The following is a 16,535-nucleotide window of genomic DNA, read 5'->3' as shown; positions in this document are numbered from 1 at the left end:
TACAATCTGTATTTGTATTCCTTTGTTTAACTGAAGTCTTTTAGAATTTTATTTAAAGTTATAATATTTTGTTTATGAAGCCTCACCCTAGACCTGTATTGGTCATAAGCGTAAAAGTACATCTCTTGTAGCTGAAAAGGTTCTGAACAGTATTCTTATAATCACTTCTTCCAATGAAACCTTCATATTGCTGCTAGTTATGTTTCTTAAATGTAATATATATATATTTATATATAAATAATCTCTTCACTCAAATTCTTAAAATCCTTTCTTGGCCCCTCATTTCCTACCTTGCCCTCCACTCAGATAGAGCTGCTTCTGTTCTCTGAATATTTAGGGTATTTCTTACTCTCTTAACTTTGCATATACTGTTCCTTCTCTCGGGTATGCCCCTCTCCCTCTTAGCCAGAAGAACTATTGTTTACTTTTCGGTACACAACTCAAAATTTTAGGTGCCTGTACAGAAGGCTTCTCTAGTTGTTTACTGTCCCCTGGCTGAAATAGTCACGTTTCTTCTTTTTTCTCATACTGTTCTATTGAACTCTTAAAAAAATGTTAAACATCAGAGTCAGTATAGCAAAGAAATCAAGAGCGTATATTTAATCCTTCTAAGATTCAGTTTTTTTAATCTATAAAACTGAGATGATAATAGAAACTAGTTCTGTAGGGTTGCTTTAAGAATTGATTTAGGATAAGTAATCAATTCAAAACACTTAGCAAAGCGCCTAACACATGGATAAGTGTTCAGTAATTGCCACCTACCAGTATGTGAGTAGATAACTATGTTTTTATTTGTGTTTATTCCCAGTAAGTTTGCAAGCTTCTCAAAGAAGGTAACTATATCTTAAGTTATCCATAATTGTAATCATAATTCTTAGGATATAGTAAGTAAGCAATTTAATTTTTTAATGAATGAGTGAAGGAAGTTATAGTATCTTATACATATATTAAGAGACAGTAGAACAAGACCACATGGAGTTGAATCTTGATTTCTCTTCCTTGCCATGTTTCTTGGACAATTTAATTAACCTCTCTATATTAGTTTCCTCCTTTGTAAATAGAGTAACAATGCTAACCTCATAGGGTCTTTATGAAAACTGAATATGTTAATACGGGCATGTTGCTAAGAATAGAGCCAGATTTCTTCTATTATTATACTACTGTTAGAATCATCCATTGTTATTATCCTTCCTAGCAAAGAATTTATGAAACCAAATTATTTTCCCATCATTTGCTTCTCTCAGAAAGACATTCTTTATAAGCCACCTTAATGGATTTCATTCTGATCATAGACATATTATTCTTCTGAGTTATCCATATTTACATTATACTTTAAATGGACTGCTCTTGTAATAGTAGTGATGGTAGTAGCAGTAGTAGTGATATTACAGTGTATAAACTAGTAGTGTGTGACTACCTTCTGCTAGGCAATATTCTAACCACTTTTTACATATTAACTTATTCAAGCTCATAATAATCCTAGAACCTAGATATTGTGATTTACCCCCATTTCATGAATGAGGACACTGAAACTCAGTAACTTGCCAAAGGTTATACAAGAGAGAAATTAGCTGAACTGAGATTTAAGTGCAGACAGTTTACTTTCATAATGCATATTTTTTCTGTTACACTTTTTTTGTGCATCTATTTATGGATATGGAAAACTATTTTTCAGTTTAACTATTACAAACTGAGTTTCTTTGTTCTACTTCCCATTACTTTTTTTCTTCCTGTTTTTTTTTTGGGGGGTGGTGCAACGGTGGTGCTGGGGTGGTGCTTCTCATTATTTTTACTACATCCTAGTACATAGACTGTACCTATATATATACTGAAATATACATTATAGATACAAATATATAAACATCTAGCAGATGTATGTTATGGTATCAAATAGTCTTCTCTCAGCTATTCACTTATAATTTATTCATTTACTCATTTAGTCCACAAAGTTTTATTGAGCGCCCATTGTGTCCCAAGTACTGTGCTTGTCTATTAAGACTACATCTGTGATCAGGACAGACCTGACAGAAGTAGCCTTCTGCTTTCATGGAGCTTTTAATCTGGGGGAGGTGTGTGGGTGGGTGTGTGTGTGAGTTATGATATTAATTAATTATATGCCTAGTTATTTAATCATAATAAAAAATGTTATGAAGGAAAATACAAGATGTTACGAGCGTGAGGTACACTGTATAATTTGGAGGTTCAAAGATGGCTTCCCTGGGAAAGATTTAGTTTTATAAATATTTATAGTCATGGACACTAAGGATAAGGATAGATACACATGTACATATGCACATATGTACATTGCCAGTCTCCTGTTTAGGAATATTTAGGAATGATCTATTAATAATTGTATCAGAAAGACCATGTTCCTGGCATGTTATCTTTTCATGGGAAATTACCCTTTTTTGTCCAGGTTAGCATATCTGAGGTGACTGCTGTAAAGAAGTACTTCTCTTTTGGAGATCTAGAGATGCGTGTTCCATTTGTACATATAAAAGCAAGAACTTAAAGATTTAACAAGGGACTTTCCTCTTACTTCCTCATTATGAAGACAAACTTATAAATGCCTGTCAAAGTGCAGGTAGGAGTTAAGTTATGTCTTGGTTGGCTGACTTGACTGTTAAGATTCATTTTCCCTCAAAAAAATGTTTTCTGAATCCTTAGCATTTAGAATAAGTGTTCACACTTGACCAAAGGTTGTTGTGTTGGGGTATAGATCGCATGAGTCCATTAGTACTAAACTTCAACTACCCAATCTTTTATGGTCAGACATAAAATTTATCACCATTTACAATATGGCTTCCATGAAAACCTGTATTCTAGGTTAGAAGCATTGTTTGTACTCCAAATGAACTTTATAGAACACATGTCCTTTCTAAGTTAGAGATATGTCATCAAACCCAAACCCACTATTCATATGGTTTAGAAGCTTTTGTCTATCTTCTAATGACCAAATTTGGCACCATTAGAGGGAAGGATGATTCTAATCCCTGCTGTAGGGAATCCAGCTGATAATGGCTGTTTTTTCCTTGTCATATTCCTATGTATATATCTCTTATAACTCTTCAGGAGCAGAATAAAGTCTTACAGTAGTAAGAAATAACATATTCTTCTTGATACTTGTATTTTGTCCTCTGTTTTCTTCCTCTATTATAGTATGTTAGAGAATTCTTTTCAGTCAATGACAGAGTGATGAGAATGGAACTAACCTATTATTTGACTTGGTTTTACAGCTTATTCTTGCTGGAATTTATACCAGATTGTTTTATGTTTACTTAAAATGTTGGATATTCTTTAGGACATATACAGCTCAATCTTATTTTAACTGCTCATTGAGTGCTTTTATTGTTAGTTATACCAATTTATTTTCTTGGAAATTGATAGTGAACCTGTACATATGTACCTGGCACAAGAAAGTACTAAGTATTTTTGTAAATGAGTTACCCTAAACTATGTTTTGTGTGCATATGTATGTATGCATGCATTTGTGTATTTTTATATATATGTACACATACCAACCAGTATGTATATTGTTAAACTATGTTGGCACCAGATTTAGTTTTCCTATTTTTACCATTTACATATCTTGTACCATTTTGCATAATAGTTAAGATTTTTTAGTGTTTTATGAACATTTGGTTTCTTAGACTTTTGCATTCATCTGCCCCTACTTTTTTCTCCCTATAAATGGAATGTTTTACTAAGATATATGATATTCTAAACATTCATTTTAAAAGAATAAACTGGAAAGTATAGCTTTCACAAACCTTATTTCATGATAATTAAGATTGCATCTTCTGATTTGAACTGCTTAAATTTACAATTGTGTTCATCTGTGTGGGTGATTGATATTTCTGGTGAGTGTGAAATATATATGCAATGTGTTATTCCATCCTATTCCTCCAGAAAAATCGCAACATAAATATTACTGCGTGTAATTTTTAATATGCAAAAATTCAGTTTAATAAGGTGTTAGTGTGAGTGACTGTTTTCTTATGAGAGGTGAGTGTGCATTAGATAACCCATATTTTTGTTTTTGGCTTGGGATTCAGGCAATAGGAGTGAGGTTAATATTGTACCCATGTTTTTGTCATATGTGTTGGCATAGATTTTTGGTTTGTTGAGAACTGATACTTTAATGTATTTGCTTAATTTTTAGGAGTTTAGGCATATAACCCAAAATAAAATTCCTTGAGAAATGACAAGAAGATTTTCTTTTCACATCAAATGTCTATTAATTACATCTTTTAAAACAGTGGTAGCAGCACTCTGTAAAATGTTAGAATTTTCATATACCAAAAGCAAATTTTAGCACAGCAATTCATTTGAGCAAATTCCAAGAAAACATTTTTCTCAGTTATATTCAGGTTATTTTCCAAATTGCAAAAATAGGACTTTCCTCAAATTCTGAATTCTGATGATCTTGAGAAAAGAAATATATTTCAAACCTAATTTCAGAACACACTTTCTTGTTAGCGAGAAAGTCGTGCCAAAGATAATAGTAGTTAAAATCTTGTGGAAGGCAGATGGTTGTTGTAAGACAGATTTTTCAGTTTGGATTTTAAATTTAAGCATGATATTTGCTTTCTTTCTGGAAATACCGGAAAGTTTGCTTTGTTTCATCTGCTGCATGAATAGATGACAAAAAAATACAGGCTGACAAACACTGAATAATTAGGATTTGTTAATTTTTCTTAGAGACCCATTTATTTCACAATGTCTAAAATAACAGTAGGCAAATGTCTTTTATCTTATATTGCATGTGCTGTTATTTTCTCCTACTTTCTTCAGACATCTCGTGGGGAATTTGATTCCAGTGAATTTGAAGTTAGGAGACGTTACCAAGATTTCCTTTGGTTGAAGGGAAAGCTTGAAGAAGCACACCCCACTCTGATTATTCCAGTAAGTTTGCAAGTTTTCTTCATAGAATAGCTGTCATTTTTCTTGTGATTCTTTTAGAATGCCAAAACCTAATTTTAGACCTTTAAATTCAGTGTAATTCATTTATCTTAGAAACATTCCAATCTATGTACAGATTTTTTAAAACTATTATAATATGTTCTGATTTTGCATTTTCGGTTCTAGCATTGTGAATTTTAAAAAATTATTTTTGTAAGAAGTGATTAGATGTTCAACTAATGTTCCCAAAAGGAAAAGTATAGAATTACAACTTGTGCCACATAATGCTCAGATTTTTTTTTCTTTTGTTTTTTGCCTCAGCCATTGCCAGAAAAGTTTATAGTAAAAGGAATGGTAGAACGCTTTAATGATGACTTCATTGAGACACGCAGGAAGGCATTACAAAAATTTTTGAGCCGAATTGCTGATCATCCAACTTTAACATTTAATGAAGACTTCAAAGTTTTTCTCACTGCACAAGCTTGGGTAAATAATTTTTATTTATACTCATATAATCTTTTGGCATCTATATGTATAGTAGATTGTATAGCTTCCTTTTGTTTACCTTTACAAATCAGTTAGTGGTGTACTTGAATTGAAATTGAGTTTTTAAAAAAACACTGGAGAGGACAGGCGCGGTGGCTCACGCCTGTAATCCTAGCACTCTGGGAGGCCGAGGCAGGTGGATTGTTTGAGCTCAGGAGTTCGAAACCAGCCTGAGCAAGAGCGAGACCCCGTCTCTACTAAAAATAGAAAGAAATTAATCGGACAACTAAAAATATATAGAAAAAATTAGCCGGGCATGGTGGCGCATGCCTGTAGTCCCAGATACCCAGGAGCTGAGTTTGAGGTTGCTGTGAGCTGTGATGACGCCACGGCACTCACTCTAGCCCAGGCAAAAGAGTGAGACTCTGTCTCAAAAAAAAAAAAAAAAAACACTGGAGAGATATCCTTTAGATGTAACCCTGTGTCAAATCTACATATAAACATTACAGAATTCTTGTATCTTTCTCACCTATACATACTTTTATTTTCTTGGTAGCTGAAATGTCAGGGTGCTCCTCATATATATAGCTAATACTGAACAGATAGAGATACATTTTTTTTTATTGATGCTAGAGTTGACCCTTGAACAATGCAGGGGTTAGGGACACTGTGCAGTCAAAAATCCACATATAACTTTTTTAAAAACAACCTCTTGTCCAACACTGTAACTTTTAACTCCCCCAAAACTTAACTACTAATAGTTCACTGTTGGATGGAAGCTTTACAGATAACGTAAACTGCTGATTAACACGTATTTTGTATGTTATATGTATTATATACTGTATTCTTACAAAATAGTAAGCTAGAGAAATGAAAATGTTATTGAGAAAATCATGAAGAAGAGAAATACTTTTAAAGTACCGTACTGTATTTATTGATATCATAAGTTTATGTTGTCTGTTTACAAGATGAATTATCTGTCCAAAAACATGGACAACCACAGCTGCAGAGCTCTATCTATGGTACATATCAAGCAATTCAGCTTTTTCTTGCAATGTCATGACTTTTCTCTGCTTCTTGGGAGTACTTACAGCATCATTAGTCATACTTTATATAGGTCCCATGGTGTTATTCAAGGTTTATGATATTGCACTACGCATGATGAAAAAATATGTGAGAACCCCAAGAGATCACTTTTTACCACAATACCCAATTTACTGGAGAGATGAACTGCTCATGCAAAGATGATTAGTGTCACATAGTATTTTAAGTAGGTACAATACTTGAGTTCACCACAGTAACAGCAGGAGGTGGCTATAAAATTATTACAGTACAGTATGTACTACGTTTAATTTTATGCAGTTATGATCTAATATTACATCCTTACATTTGTTTACATTTTTCTTGATTGGTGTCATGTACATTTTGTAAGTGTGTGCATAAGTGTTGATAAATTTTAATTTTTATAATAGATTTGTGTATATTTTATGGTAGTAAATGATAAAATAGACTAGTGTCTACATGTACCTTATGCAATAATGACATACCTTTTTCTTATTTTTTTCAATATTTCTAGGGTATGTGGTTTGAGTTTTTTCAAATTGTCATAAACTTCCAAAAAATTTCACAGTATATTTATTGAAAAAAATCTGCATATACATGGACCTGTACAGTTCAGACTGGGTTGTTCAAGGGTCAACTGTATTTTGAATGAAAATGAGTCAGGGTTTTTTAAGTTAGGATTAAAGTCTTTATTGAATGAGCAGATGGATGGATGGATGGTTGGATAGACAGATAGGTGGATAATATACTCTCCTTGGTTTTCCTTCAATTATGTAAGTGGGTGAAGGGGTCTGATTTCTAATACTGAAACCTTATATGTTCTACTTCTTTTTTTGTGTGTGTGAGCTATAACTCAGCAAGAAAGATAATAGGTAGGACAAAGGGTCAATATTAAACAATTACTAACCATTGTTGAGTTTTATACTTTCAGTTGTCGCCAAGGTGGTAGAGGCTAAAAAGTGATTCGTCTCAATCTTGACAGTTAGTCCTGCTTTCTAGAAGCCCTTTGTGACTTATGTGAAATGAATTTGGGGCCTGACTCCAGAACCTTGACAAATGTTGGAAACATTCTGTATGGTTAACAGTTGCAGTAATAGTTTGCCAGTTACGACTTGTGCTGTCTCTGATAATGTTTACTCTATCAAATGATGCTGTAGCACTCTTGGATGGATGTGTTGCCTGGTCAAGGATGGAATCTGTTACACAAAATCATACTGACTTGGAAATAAACAAATTTACTTTGTATGTGTAGTTTTCTGGAAGACCATCAGGAAAGAAAACCTGAATAAAGATAGATAATATGTTATTTAATATTTTGGTGAATACTACATAATAATATTTTTATCTGTGGATTAGGTAGTCAGCATTATTATTTAAAGATGTTTTTCTCCTGAGTCTTACTCTTCAATTTTTATTTGATCCCAAGCTTGTGTTTCGTTAAGTCCTATAACCATCATCAGAATCCTTTGTCCTCTTTTCTGTTGTCTTTCAAAATATGGCATACTTCTGAAGGGATCCTTTTGTGTGTAGTGTGTCCTTTTATAGCATTTTTTTCTGTCTATTTTGCAAATCTGTAGCTGTCCCTCCTAGCTTAAGTGTGAAATATCCAGTTACATATCTTATTAAAAATCTTTCTCTACAGACAACCAGCCAGTGGAGGTGGTGGGACAATTTACCCACTTCAGTTGGTTGAAGAGCTATGGTCAGGTAGTATCTATTTACAAACTATCTTAATGAGGTAAGGAGGTAAAAGCAGGTTAGTGCTTACCAGTAAAGCAGCTGGAATCGGACTTCCAGGATTCTGATTCTTGTTCTACCATTTAATTGCTCTTGGATCTTGAGCAACTTATTTAACCTTCCTGTGCTTATATCTTCTGGAAAATGAGAAAAATAATAGAACCTACTTCATAGGTTTACTTTGAGTTACATATATAAAAATATGAGTGTAGTGGCTAGAACATTTTAAGCTATCAATAAATGTTAGCTATTGTTAAACCTAAAGAATTAGTGAATTTTGCAACATTCTTTTTCAGGGAGTAACTTAGGCCCTGAGAAATCTTCTCTGCATCATTTTTCCATTAAATTCCTGTTATAAAATATAGATGGCGTATCATATCAGTCCTCTTATCTTCTTCAGTATCTCCTTGAGCACTATTCTCTCTGTTAACCCTGTTCTTTTAAAGATTTATGCTTTGAGGAAAGACTATATGCCTGTTTTACGTGAATACTTCAAAAAGGAATATTCTCAAGGAGACTGACACTTAGAGGAGAAACTATACCTTAATCAAACTTACCTGCTTCAAACTAGCATTAAAAGGAAAGGTGTATATGAAACAATTTTATTTTTATTTTATTCTCCTAATTAGGTTTTTTAAATTGAGTCTTGGAATATTGTACACTTGCTTCACCACAAATATTTCATTTTTTGTTTCTAGGAACTCTCGTCTCACAAGAAGCAAGGACCTGGTTTGCTAAGCAGGATGGGGCAAACGGTCAGAGCTGTTGCTTCCTCAATGAGAGGAGTTAAAAACCGCCCAGAGGAGTTCATGGAAATGAATAACTTTATTGAAATATTTAGCCAGAAAATAAATTTGATAGATAAAATATCTCAGAGAATTTACAAGGAAGAAAGAGGTACGTAGAACCACTGAAATGTGATTCAAAGTTGTTCAGTTTCTGATCGATCTTCACATTTGCTGGTGTAGTATAGCAACATTAAGTTAGAATTTCACCTTTAAAAGTGTGGCTTGTGCCCAGCCATGTTGTGAAAATTTCTGATTCATAAGTGATTTTGAAAGTAGTCATGCACGGTCCCCGTTTGCTTTTATCAATCAGTAGCTGTTCTGCTTCCCATTTGTAGAAAACAGTGGTAAAGTAAGCCCTGAACTTAAGATTTTGGATGTAGCTGTATGTAGCTAGTATTCAACATGGACCATACTTAAAATCAAAGAAGTGATGTTTTAGAAAATATAGAGTAATTATTTAAGTACTCTGTATTAAACCTGTCAAAGTGTGGCAGAGAGCTTTATAGATTGAAAAATCAGTCTCTTTTCCTATTTTCTATCACTATTTCCTTTTACTATTTTCTGTGTTTTATTTTTTTTTCAGTTTGTAAGTCAGATTTTACTCCATGATGATTTTTTTCTAATTCCATGAATATTTTTTTTCTAATCCTCTAATTTCGTATATCTACATTAAAAATAGATGGCTGAGTAGCAAATAATTTCCTAGTATAAGTTGGTATTAGAGATGAGGGACTACTTAAAGACAAACAGAAATCCCTGTGTTGATGACTTATTTGTCTGTGCCCTCCACTAAACTGTAAGGCCCATCAGAATAATCTAGAAAAAGTTTCTTTTATTTCTAGTATCTAGTTAGTGCTTAAACATAGTAAATATTCAGTTAAAATTTATTCAATGATTGAAAAACTAAATGAATGAACATAAGATTTGGAATGGTGGTAGAAAAATTTGCTTTATTAAGAGTTGATTGGTTATTATTAATGGAGATACAGAAAAATTATATAGCTGAATGTACTTTGCCCTCTTTCTACTTTCTTTTTCATGCATTGATACTTAATGAGATCATTGTGGTGACTGAATATAGTTTAATAATTTGTTTTAAGCCATCTTGGTTTGCCCTTGTAGTTATCATTTGTCATTGTTTTAAATCTCAAGAAGTGAATTCTTTTAACTAGATTCTGTGTTTATAATTCTGTTAAGTAGATTCTAGATTCCTAGTTTGGTGATATAGCAGTTCAGAGAGGCCTCTGGAAACTGCTGACACTTAAGAGTTTTATAGGCTTTCAAATACTATATATATTTGCTGGTACAGGGAATAGTTTTAAAATCTTTGATATACTCTAATGTTTGTAAAATGCTCAAAATGAAAACTGGGTTTTGTGATAGACTGTAATTTGAGCTCTCATTTTCAGGGAGTGAATGCCACTGGCTGAAACTGGAGGGGCTTCTTAGTCTTTAGAATGTGACATCTACTTGTCAAGATTAGATTCAAAATAATGGAATGTTTTCTTTTGTAGCTTTGAGAATTTAAGCTATTTAGGGTGATTCATTCATATTTAGATCATGAATAATTTGGTGATCATAAATCATAAGTAGTGGTTTTTCTTTTTTTCTAACTAAAATTTTTTCCTTTGATTTTGTTTTGTGTTTCCCAGTTTATTCAGCAAAACTGTATTGACCACAGGTTATGATGCCTCTCTGTGCTGGAGATTAAAGGAGTAATTAAGATGGTACCTGTCCTTGATGTCACAGTCTAGTTGGGAAATACACACACACACACACACACACAGATAAATTACAATACAGCTCATTAAATATTTACATATAGATGTGATTTGAATTTTAGGGAATATAAAATTAAACATTGTAGAGTTTAATGACATATATTGATAAACACAAATTGAGAAAAGAAATAAAGTGGAAAATTTTGTTTTCTAGAAAGATTAGTTTTGTATGGTCACTATTTAACATAAAAGATAGGCCTAGACTCAGTAGGGTGGAATTTGGAAAGACTCTAGAGGTCATTAAACCTGATACCTTTATTAAGTGACAACTAATATCTCTGTTGTTTTGAAATTTTTTGTTTTTTAATTTTCTCAGTTTATTTGATCATACAAACTTTTGAAGTTTTAATAGTTTAATTTAGACTAATAAGATTTCAGTAAATCCTAATGAGTAGTAAGATGGTTACATACAGAGAATTTCATTGTATTTATATGGGTATTGGACAAAAAATAGGCTCACTGCTTATAAATTCTCTATCACAAAAAGCTATCATTGAAATTTGATAGTGGGAAAGTAAAAATGTAAAAATATTCACATTTTAAAATGAAATTCAAAGTTTTGAGTATATGGATTATTAAGCATTGAATAGTCTTTGGTTACTCATTCATTGTTTCATTGATATTAAAATATTTATCGAACACATTACATATCAGGCTTTGAAATACAAAAATAATAAGGCTCAGCCCATGTTTTAAGGAGTACGTGGCCTAGAAGTATGTGAGTTATCAAGTACTTACAATAGAGTGGGATAACGCTTTAATAGAAATATAAAATTATGATAGGCTCATTGAGGACAAAAGTCACTAAGAATCCTTTGGAACAGAATCAGAGGAGATTTATTTGAACGGGAATTTAGAGGATTAGAAGTAATTTGTCAGGTAATAGAAAAGGTAGAGGACAAAGCGAAGGGATATGTGCAAATGTTTGAGTTAGGAGAAATCATGGGATGTTAATGAATGAACAAATAATTTGGCTTGAGTCAAAATGTATTCGGCAGAGAATCTCAAGAGTTAGAGCTGGAGAGGCAGGTAAGGACTGATCATAAAGAACTTTCAAAATTATCTAAGAACCTTCAATGTTTATAAGCAGTGATAAAAATGGAAAGAGGGAGAGCAATAAGGAGTTACTTGGAGTAGGGTGGGATACAGATGCTGATGGCAGTGGAAGTAAAGATAGGTACACAGGCAGATTGATAGTGTAAAATCTAGAAATAATATTGGAATTGGTGATTGCGTAAGTATGTATCTAGGATAACCCCGTGATTTTCTGCTCAGCTCTCTGGTTAGTGATTACCATTAAGTAGGACATACAATCAGAAGAAGGAGAAAAAGATAAGTTTTGTCTAGGGCATGTTGCCTATGAGACACTCAGATATAGTTCTGTGGTAGGCAGAGGTCCATAATAGATATGTTGGTCATGTAATTTATCTTCCAAGCTAGGACACTTTTGTTAGTAAAAGAGATGCTATTATTGATTACACTTAGACAGTAGTCGTTCAAAGACTGACCTGGGCAAACTACCATGGTCAATTTAATGAAGGGTAATATCCATTTTCTTATGTTTATGTGTAAGAACATGTGCACAAGGAAAGATATAAGGTTCTTTCTTACTATCTTTAAGTATTTTGAAAACTTTTGTATATTGAAGAATTTATTAAGTCAATTTTTTTTTAGAGTATCTTGATGAAATGAAAGAATATGGCCCAATTTATATTTTGTGGTCAGCATCAGAAGAAGATCTGGTTGATACCCTAAATGATGTTGCCAGCTGCATTGACAAATGCTATAAAGCTACTGAAAAACGGATGTCTGGACTCTCAGAGGCCCTGCTTCCTGTCGTACATGAGTATGTGCTTTATAGTGAAATGTTAATGGTAAGAGCACCAAATTCTAATTTTACCTCAGTCCTTTATCTCATTATAAGCCCTATATAGGCAATTTCTATTTCTACGGGGGCTTTTTTGCCACTATATTTTTATCCTAGCAGGATGTTTTGCATGTTAATGCTCTGTAAATATTTGTTCACTGAGTGCATGAATAGATGAAGGGAAGAATACATTGATAAAAGGCAGGAGTATACAATACTTGATAGCAACACCAACAATTTATAAAATTATACATAGACTTGAAGCATCCTCACTCAAGATTTACTTAGGGAATATGATTAGTTTTTTTAACCTTTTTTAAAATTTTACTTTACAAAATTTTTAGTGCTTTGAGGATTTCTTTTCATGTTAGAATTGCTTTCCCAGGTCTTGGTACATTTGATTTAGCAACATATTTAGTACCATTATGTAGAAAGTACTTGAGTAAGATCTTGATGTTTGTTCTGCCTTCTAGTTGCTTTTAAAAGAAATCTTTCAAGTTAAAGTGTTTTTCTTTCACTATTTGAAAAGGCTTTTATTCCTCCTATATCAAAGTTTTGCATTTTACTTCCTCAGTTCAAGTTAAGGTTTCCAGATATTTAGGATTTAGCAATGCTATCTGCAAAGCTAATGTTTTTCATCCAGTATTACTCTGTGCCCACAGTACTTTGCACTCTCAAAATTGGCACCCTCAGGTCTCTGGTGTCTCAGGGTGATGGTAAGGGAGTGAGTTGGCTTGTATTCAGATATAGCTCATTTCTTCTGCTGTTTATAATTGGAGCTATGTCTGTTTTCTGTTGTCATGCACTCTTGATTTCTAGGGACTTCTTTTCTTTCTTTCTTTTTTCTTTTTCTGGTTTTTTTTTTGTTGTTGTTGTTGTTGTTTTTTACTTTGCCTTGTTTTGGTAAAAAAAAAAAGCTCTTTCAGTATGATATTTGCTCCTCTCTTATTTATCATGGTTAGGTTTCCTTTGACGGAGCCATTAAATATTGTGTGGGCATTTCAGGATTCTGTTGTTCCTTGACTTTACTGGGATCTCCCTAAGAACAAACCCTCCTGCTTCCCAAAGGCCTCCAATGTTTCACTGCTAGGAGTCTCCTGCTTATCGCTGTCAATTTCCTTGGCTACATCCTGGGGTTTGACATTGTTATCGATCACCTCCTTGTGTAAATCTTCGAGATCTGATTTGTATATTCTCTTCTCTTAAATAGTGTTTCCTTATGTCGGGATGGAAATTATGTAATTGAAATCTTATGTTATGAAAGGTGTGGAAAAATTATAAGAGCAACCAGAAAGAATTATTCTGTAGACTCCTAGGGTATTATTCATAGTATTTATATTGCAGTTGTGTTGCTGTTTTATATTAGAATGTTTTCTTTAATCTGAGTGAAAATAATGAAAAATAATGCTTTGAGAAAAATGATTAAATTTATGTAATTTTCACTAGTTGTCTTCTGAAGCAACCTCTTACTTAAAATATATTTATGCGTATGAAGCACAGTACTTCATTTTTATGGAAACAGACCTTAAATAAATAGGACGAAATTACAGTATGAGTCATTTGGGTTAGAGAAAGGAAGGGGTCTTTAGATATTAATGATGATTAAACATTGAAGCAAATATAAAGGAATTTATGATAATTGAATTTTCTATTGATTTCTTTGCAACTAGGAGACTTTTGAATGTCTTAAGAGTGATTCCACCAGGTGCAAAACAAGACCGACTGGTTCTCAGGATACTTTTTATCCTTAATGCTTTTCAGTTGTCATTCAAATAGTGTAGAAACATCTTATTTGACCTCCATGTAACTGATCTGTGTCTGGGCTCTTCCCTTCTGTAAACACCCAGAAGGCCTGTCTTGTTAAGGCTCTTATATGTCTTGTATTTCCTCGCTTACTGGTTGAGTTGTTTTATTTTTTCTTTAGCATGTTTAGGCCATTTGTATTCATTAATAGAATTTCAATATTTGATTAATATTGTGAAAACCAGTGCAAAATGAGTGCAAATAAAGAGTCCTTGTATCTATGAAGTCTAGGTAGAATCTCTTGGAAGAAAAGTGGGTCATCAAAGGAAAGACATTGTAAAAGTTCAGCAAAAATTATTAAAGATGTAGGTGGATTCTGCACTCAGATTGCTTAACAAGAGTATTTTAAGTTTAAAATACTGAAACATGAAATCATGGTTATTCAAAAAAACAAGATGGAACTCTGTCAGTCAAAGAAGACACAGGTGTGAAAAAATAAAAGAAAAAAATTTTTTAAAAGTTTGATTAAATGGTGAATATTTATACATTTTGAGCTAAAATAAAATGCTTAAGATGTGAATGCACACTAGTTTTCTGATTCCCCACTGTAATTGCCTGTTTGATTCACTGTCCCTTTGGAGTCAGGTAAGAGGGCTGCCACTGATTGTAGATATTTCCAGGTGAGTGGCCTATCGGCCCTCTCGGCTGCAACTAGTTTATGCTATAGTATATAATTCCAGTGTTTCCACTTTTTTTTTTGTTTGATTATTTGTTTACTCTTTGCTCCTTTTGAAGAATTGTACATGCCTAGAGTGCTTCATCAAATGTTACATACATATAGTGCTTAAACTGGTAAAATGTGCACTGGGAAAACTAATAAAATATTTATGAGAAAAATTCTCTTAAATACTTGCTTTCAGTTTAGCTTTTAGAAATTAAAAACAACAACAACAACAAATTTTTTAATGTATTATATCCCTGAATGACTAACAGCTTAGGGAAGAGATGCTATTTATATTCTGAAATGCTGAAATGTATATTTTTGTTATAGAAAAGATTATTAAAACTAAGTGTTTCCTATTTTACCCTTATGTTTTGATATGAAGGGTGTTATGAAAAGAAGAGACCAAATACAAGCAGAACTGGATTCCAAAGTTGAAGCTTTGACCTATAAAAAGGCAGATATTGATCTAGTAAGTTTTTAAGTTTCTTGATGTAACCATACATGATTCATTGTCTAAAATTTTTATTTGCAATATCAAACTTCATTACATGATTGTTTCTAAGCATTCAGGAAATGATAGTCAAATTTCTTCTGAAAATTGATTACATATTAAGTACCATGTGAGTCTGCAAGCTTAACAGTGATGGTTTTCTGCCTTTCTGACTTACAAGGAAAGTATGAAGTTAAGTTTTTTAAAAAGAACGTAATATGTTAGAAGAAGGTATGAAAAGTACCTAGCACTGTTCCAGGTTAATAAGTACTCAGTAAATAAATATACTTTTTTCTAGTTTTATAAGATATTTATACCAAATAAGTTAATGTTTCTGTACATGTTTTTCTACTTATTGTAAAAAATCTTTACAAAGGAATTATCTTTGTTTTCAAGTTTAATCCTTTCCTTCAGATACTTTATTATGGAAATTTTCAAACATAAAATGAGATTTCATAATGTAATGGCCTCATATATCCATAACTTAGCTTTATTAATTCTCAACATTTTCCCCAATATTTTTTTATATATTTCTTCTCATTTTTCTATTTTTGCAGAATTATTCTAAAGCAAATTCTAGATACATGATTTTACCCATAGTATTTTTACATTTATATTTTACTATCTTCATATTTTCAGAGTAATACTATCAGACTGGAATTATTATTGTTATTTTAAAATTGATGAAGAGACTTGGAAGATGAAGTAATTTGTGCAAGTTTCTATAGCTCTTGAAATGCAGACAGTGATTGTTAACTCTTGCCTGTGTCAGACCATGCTGCCTGTCAGAGAGCAGGCATAGAAGTAGGAAAAATTGACTGTTATTCTAGTTAACTTCTATTGAGCACTCTTTGAAAGATACTTCTTGATTTTTCCTTTAACTTAAGGATATAAATTGGTATTGGGTACAGTGTTGAGCACACTTAAGTCAGGTGAGTGGGGGAGTCCTCGAAGC

At 32.6% G+C, this 16,535-nt stretch overlaps 1 protein-coding gene across 4 annotated transcripts in view; it reads left to right on the top strand.

The window, feature by feature from the left end:
* Positions 1 to 16,535, top strand: part of SNX7 (sorting nexin 7) — a 94,218-nt gene that overhangs the window by 23,804 nt on the left and 53,879 nt on the right. For 2 of the 4 annotated variants that reach the window (XM_012661054.1, XM_012661052.1), the window contains exons 3-7: positions 4,795 to 4,905; positions 5,224 to 5,388; positions 8,886 to 9,084; positions 12,431 to 12,630; positions 15,473 to 15,559. In XM_012661054.1, coding sequence (XP_012516508.1) covers positions 4,795 to 4,905; positions 5,224 to 5,388; positions 8,886 to 9,084; positions 12,431 to 12,630; positions 15,473 to 15,559 — 762 coding nt within the window. The remainder of the gene's footprint in view (positions 1 to 4,794; positions 4,906 to 5,223; positions 5,389 to 8,885; positions 9,085 to 12,430; positions 12,631 to 15,472; positions 15,560 to 16,535) is intronic. The other 2 variants (XM_012661053.1, XM_012661055.1) reach the window with 1 other exon arrangement.

Source organism: Propithecus coquereli, unplaced genomic scaffold (genome assembly GCF_000956105.1).
Source record: "Propithecus coquereli isolate 6110/MARCELLA unplaced genomic scaffold, Pcoq_1.0 Scaffold7, whole genome shotgun sequence".
NCBI lineage: Eukaryota > Metazoa > Chordata > Mammalia > Primates > Indriidae > Propithecus > Propithecus coquereli.
This window is presented reverse-complemented; position numbering and strand designations above follow the sequence as displayed.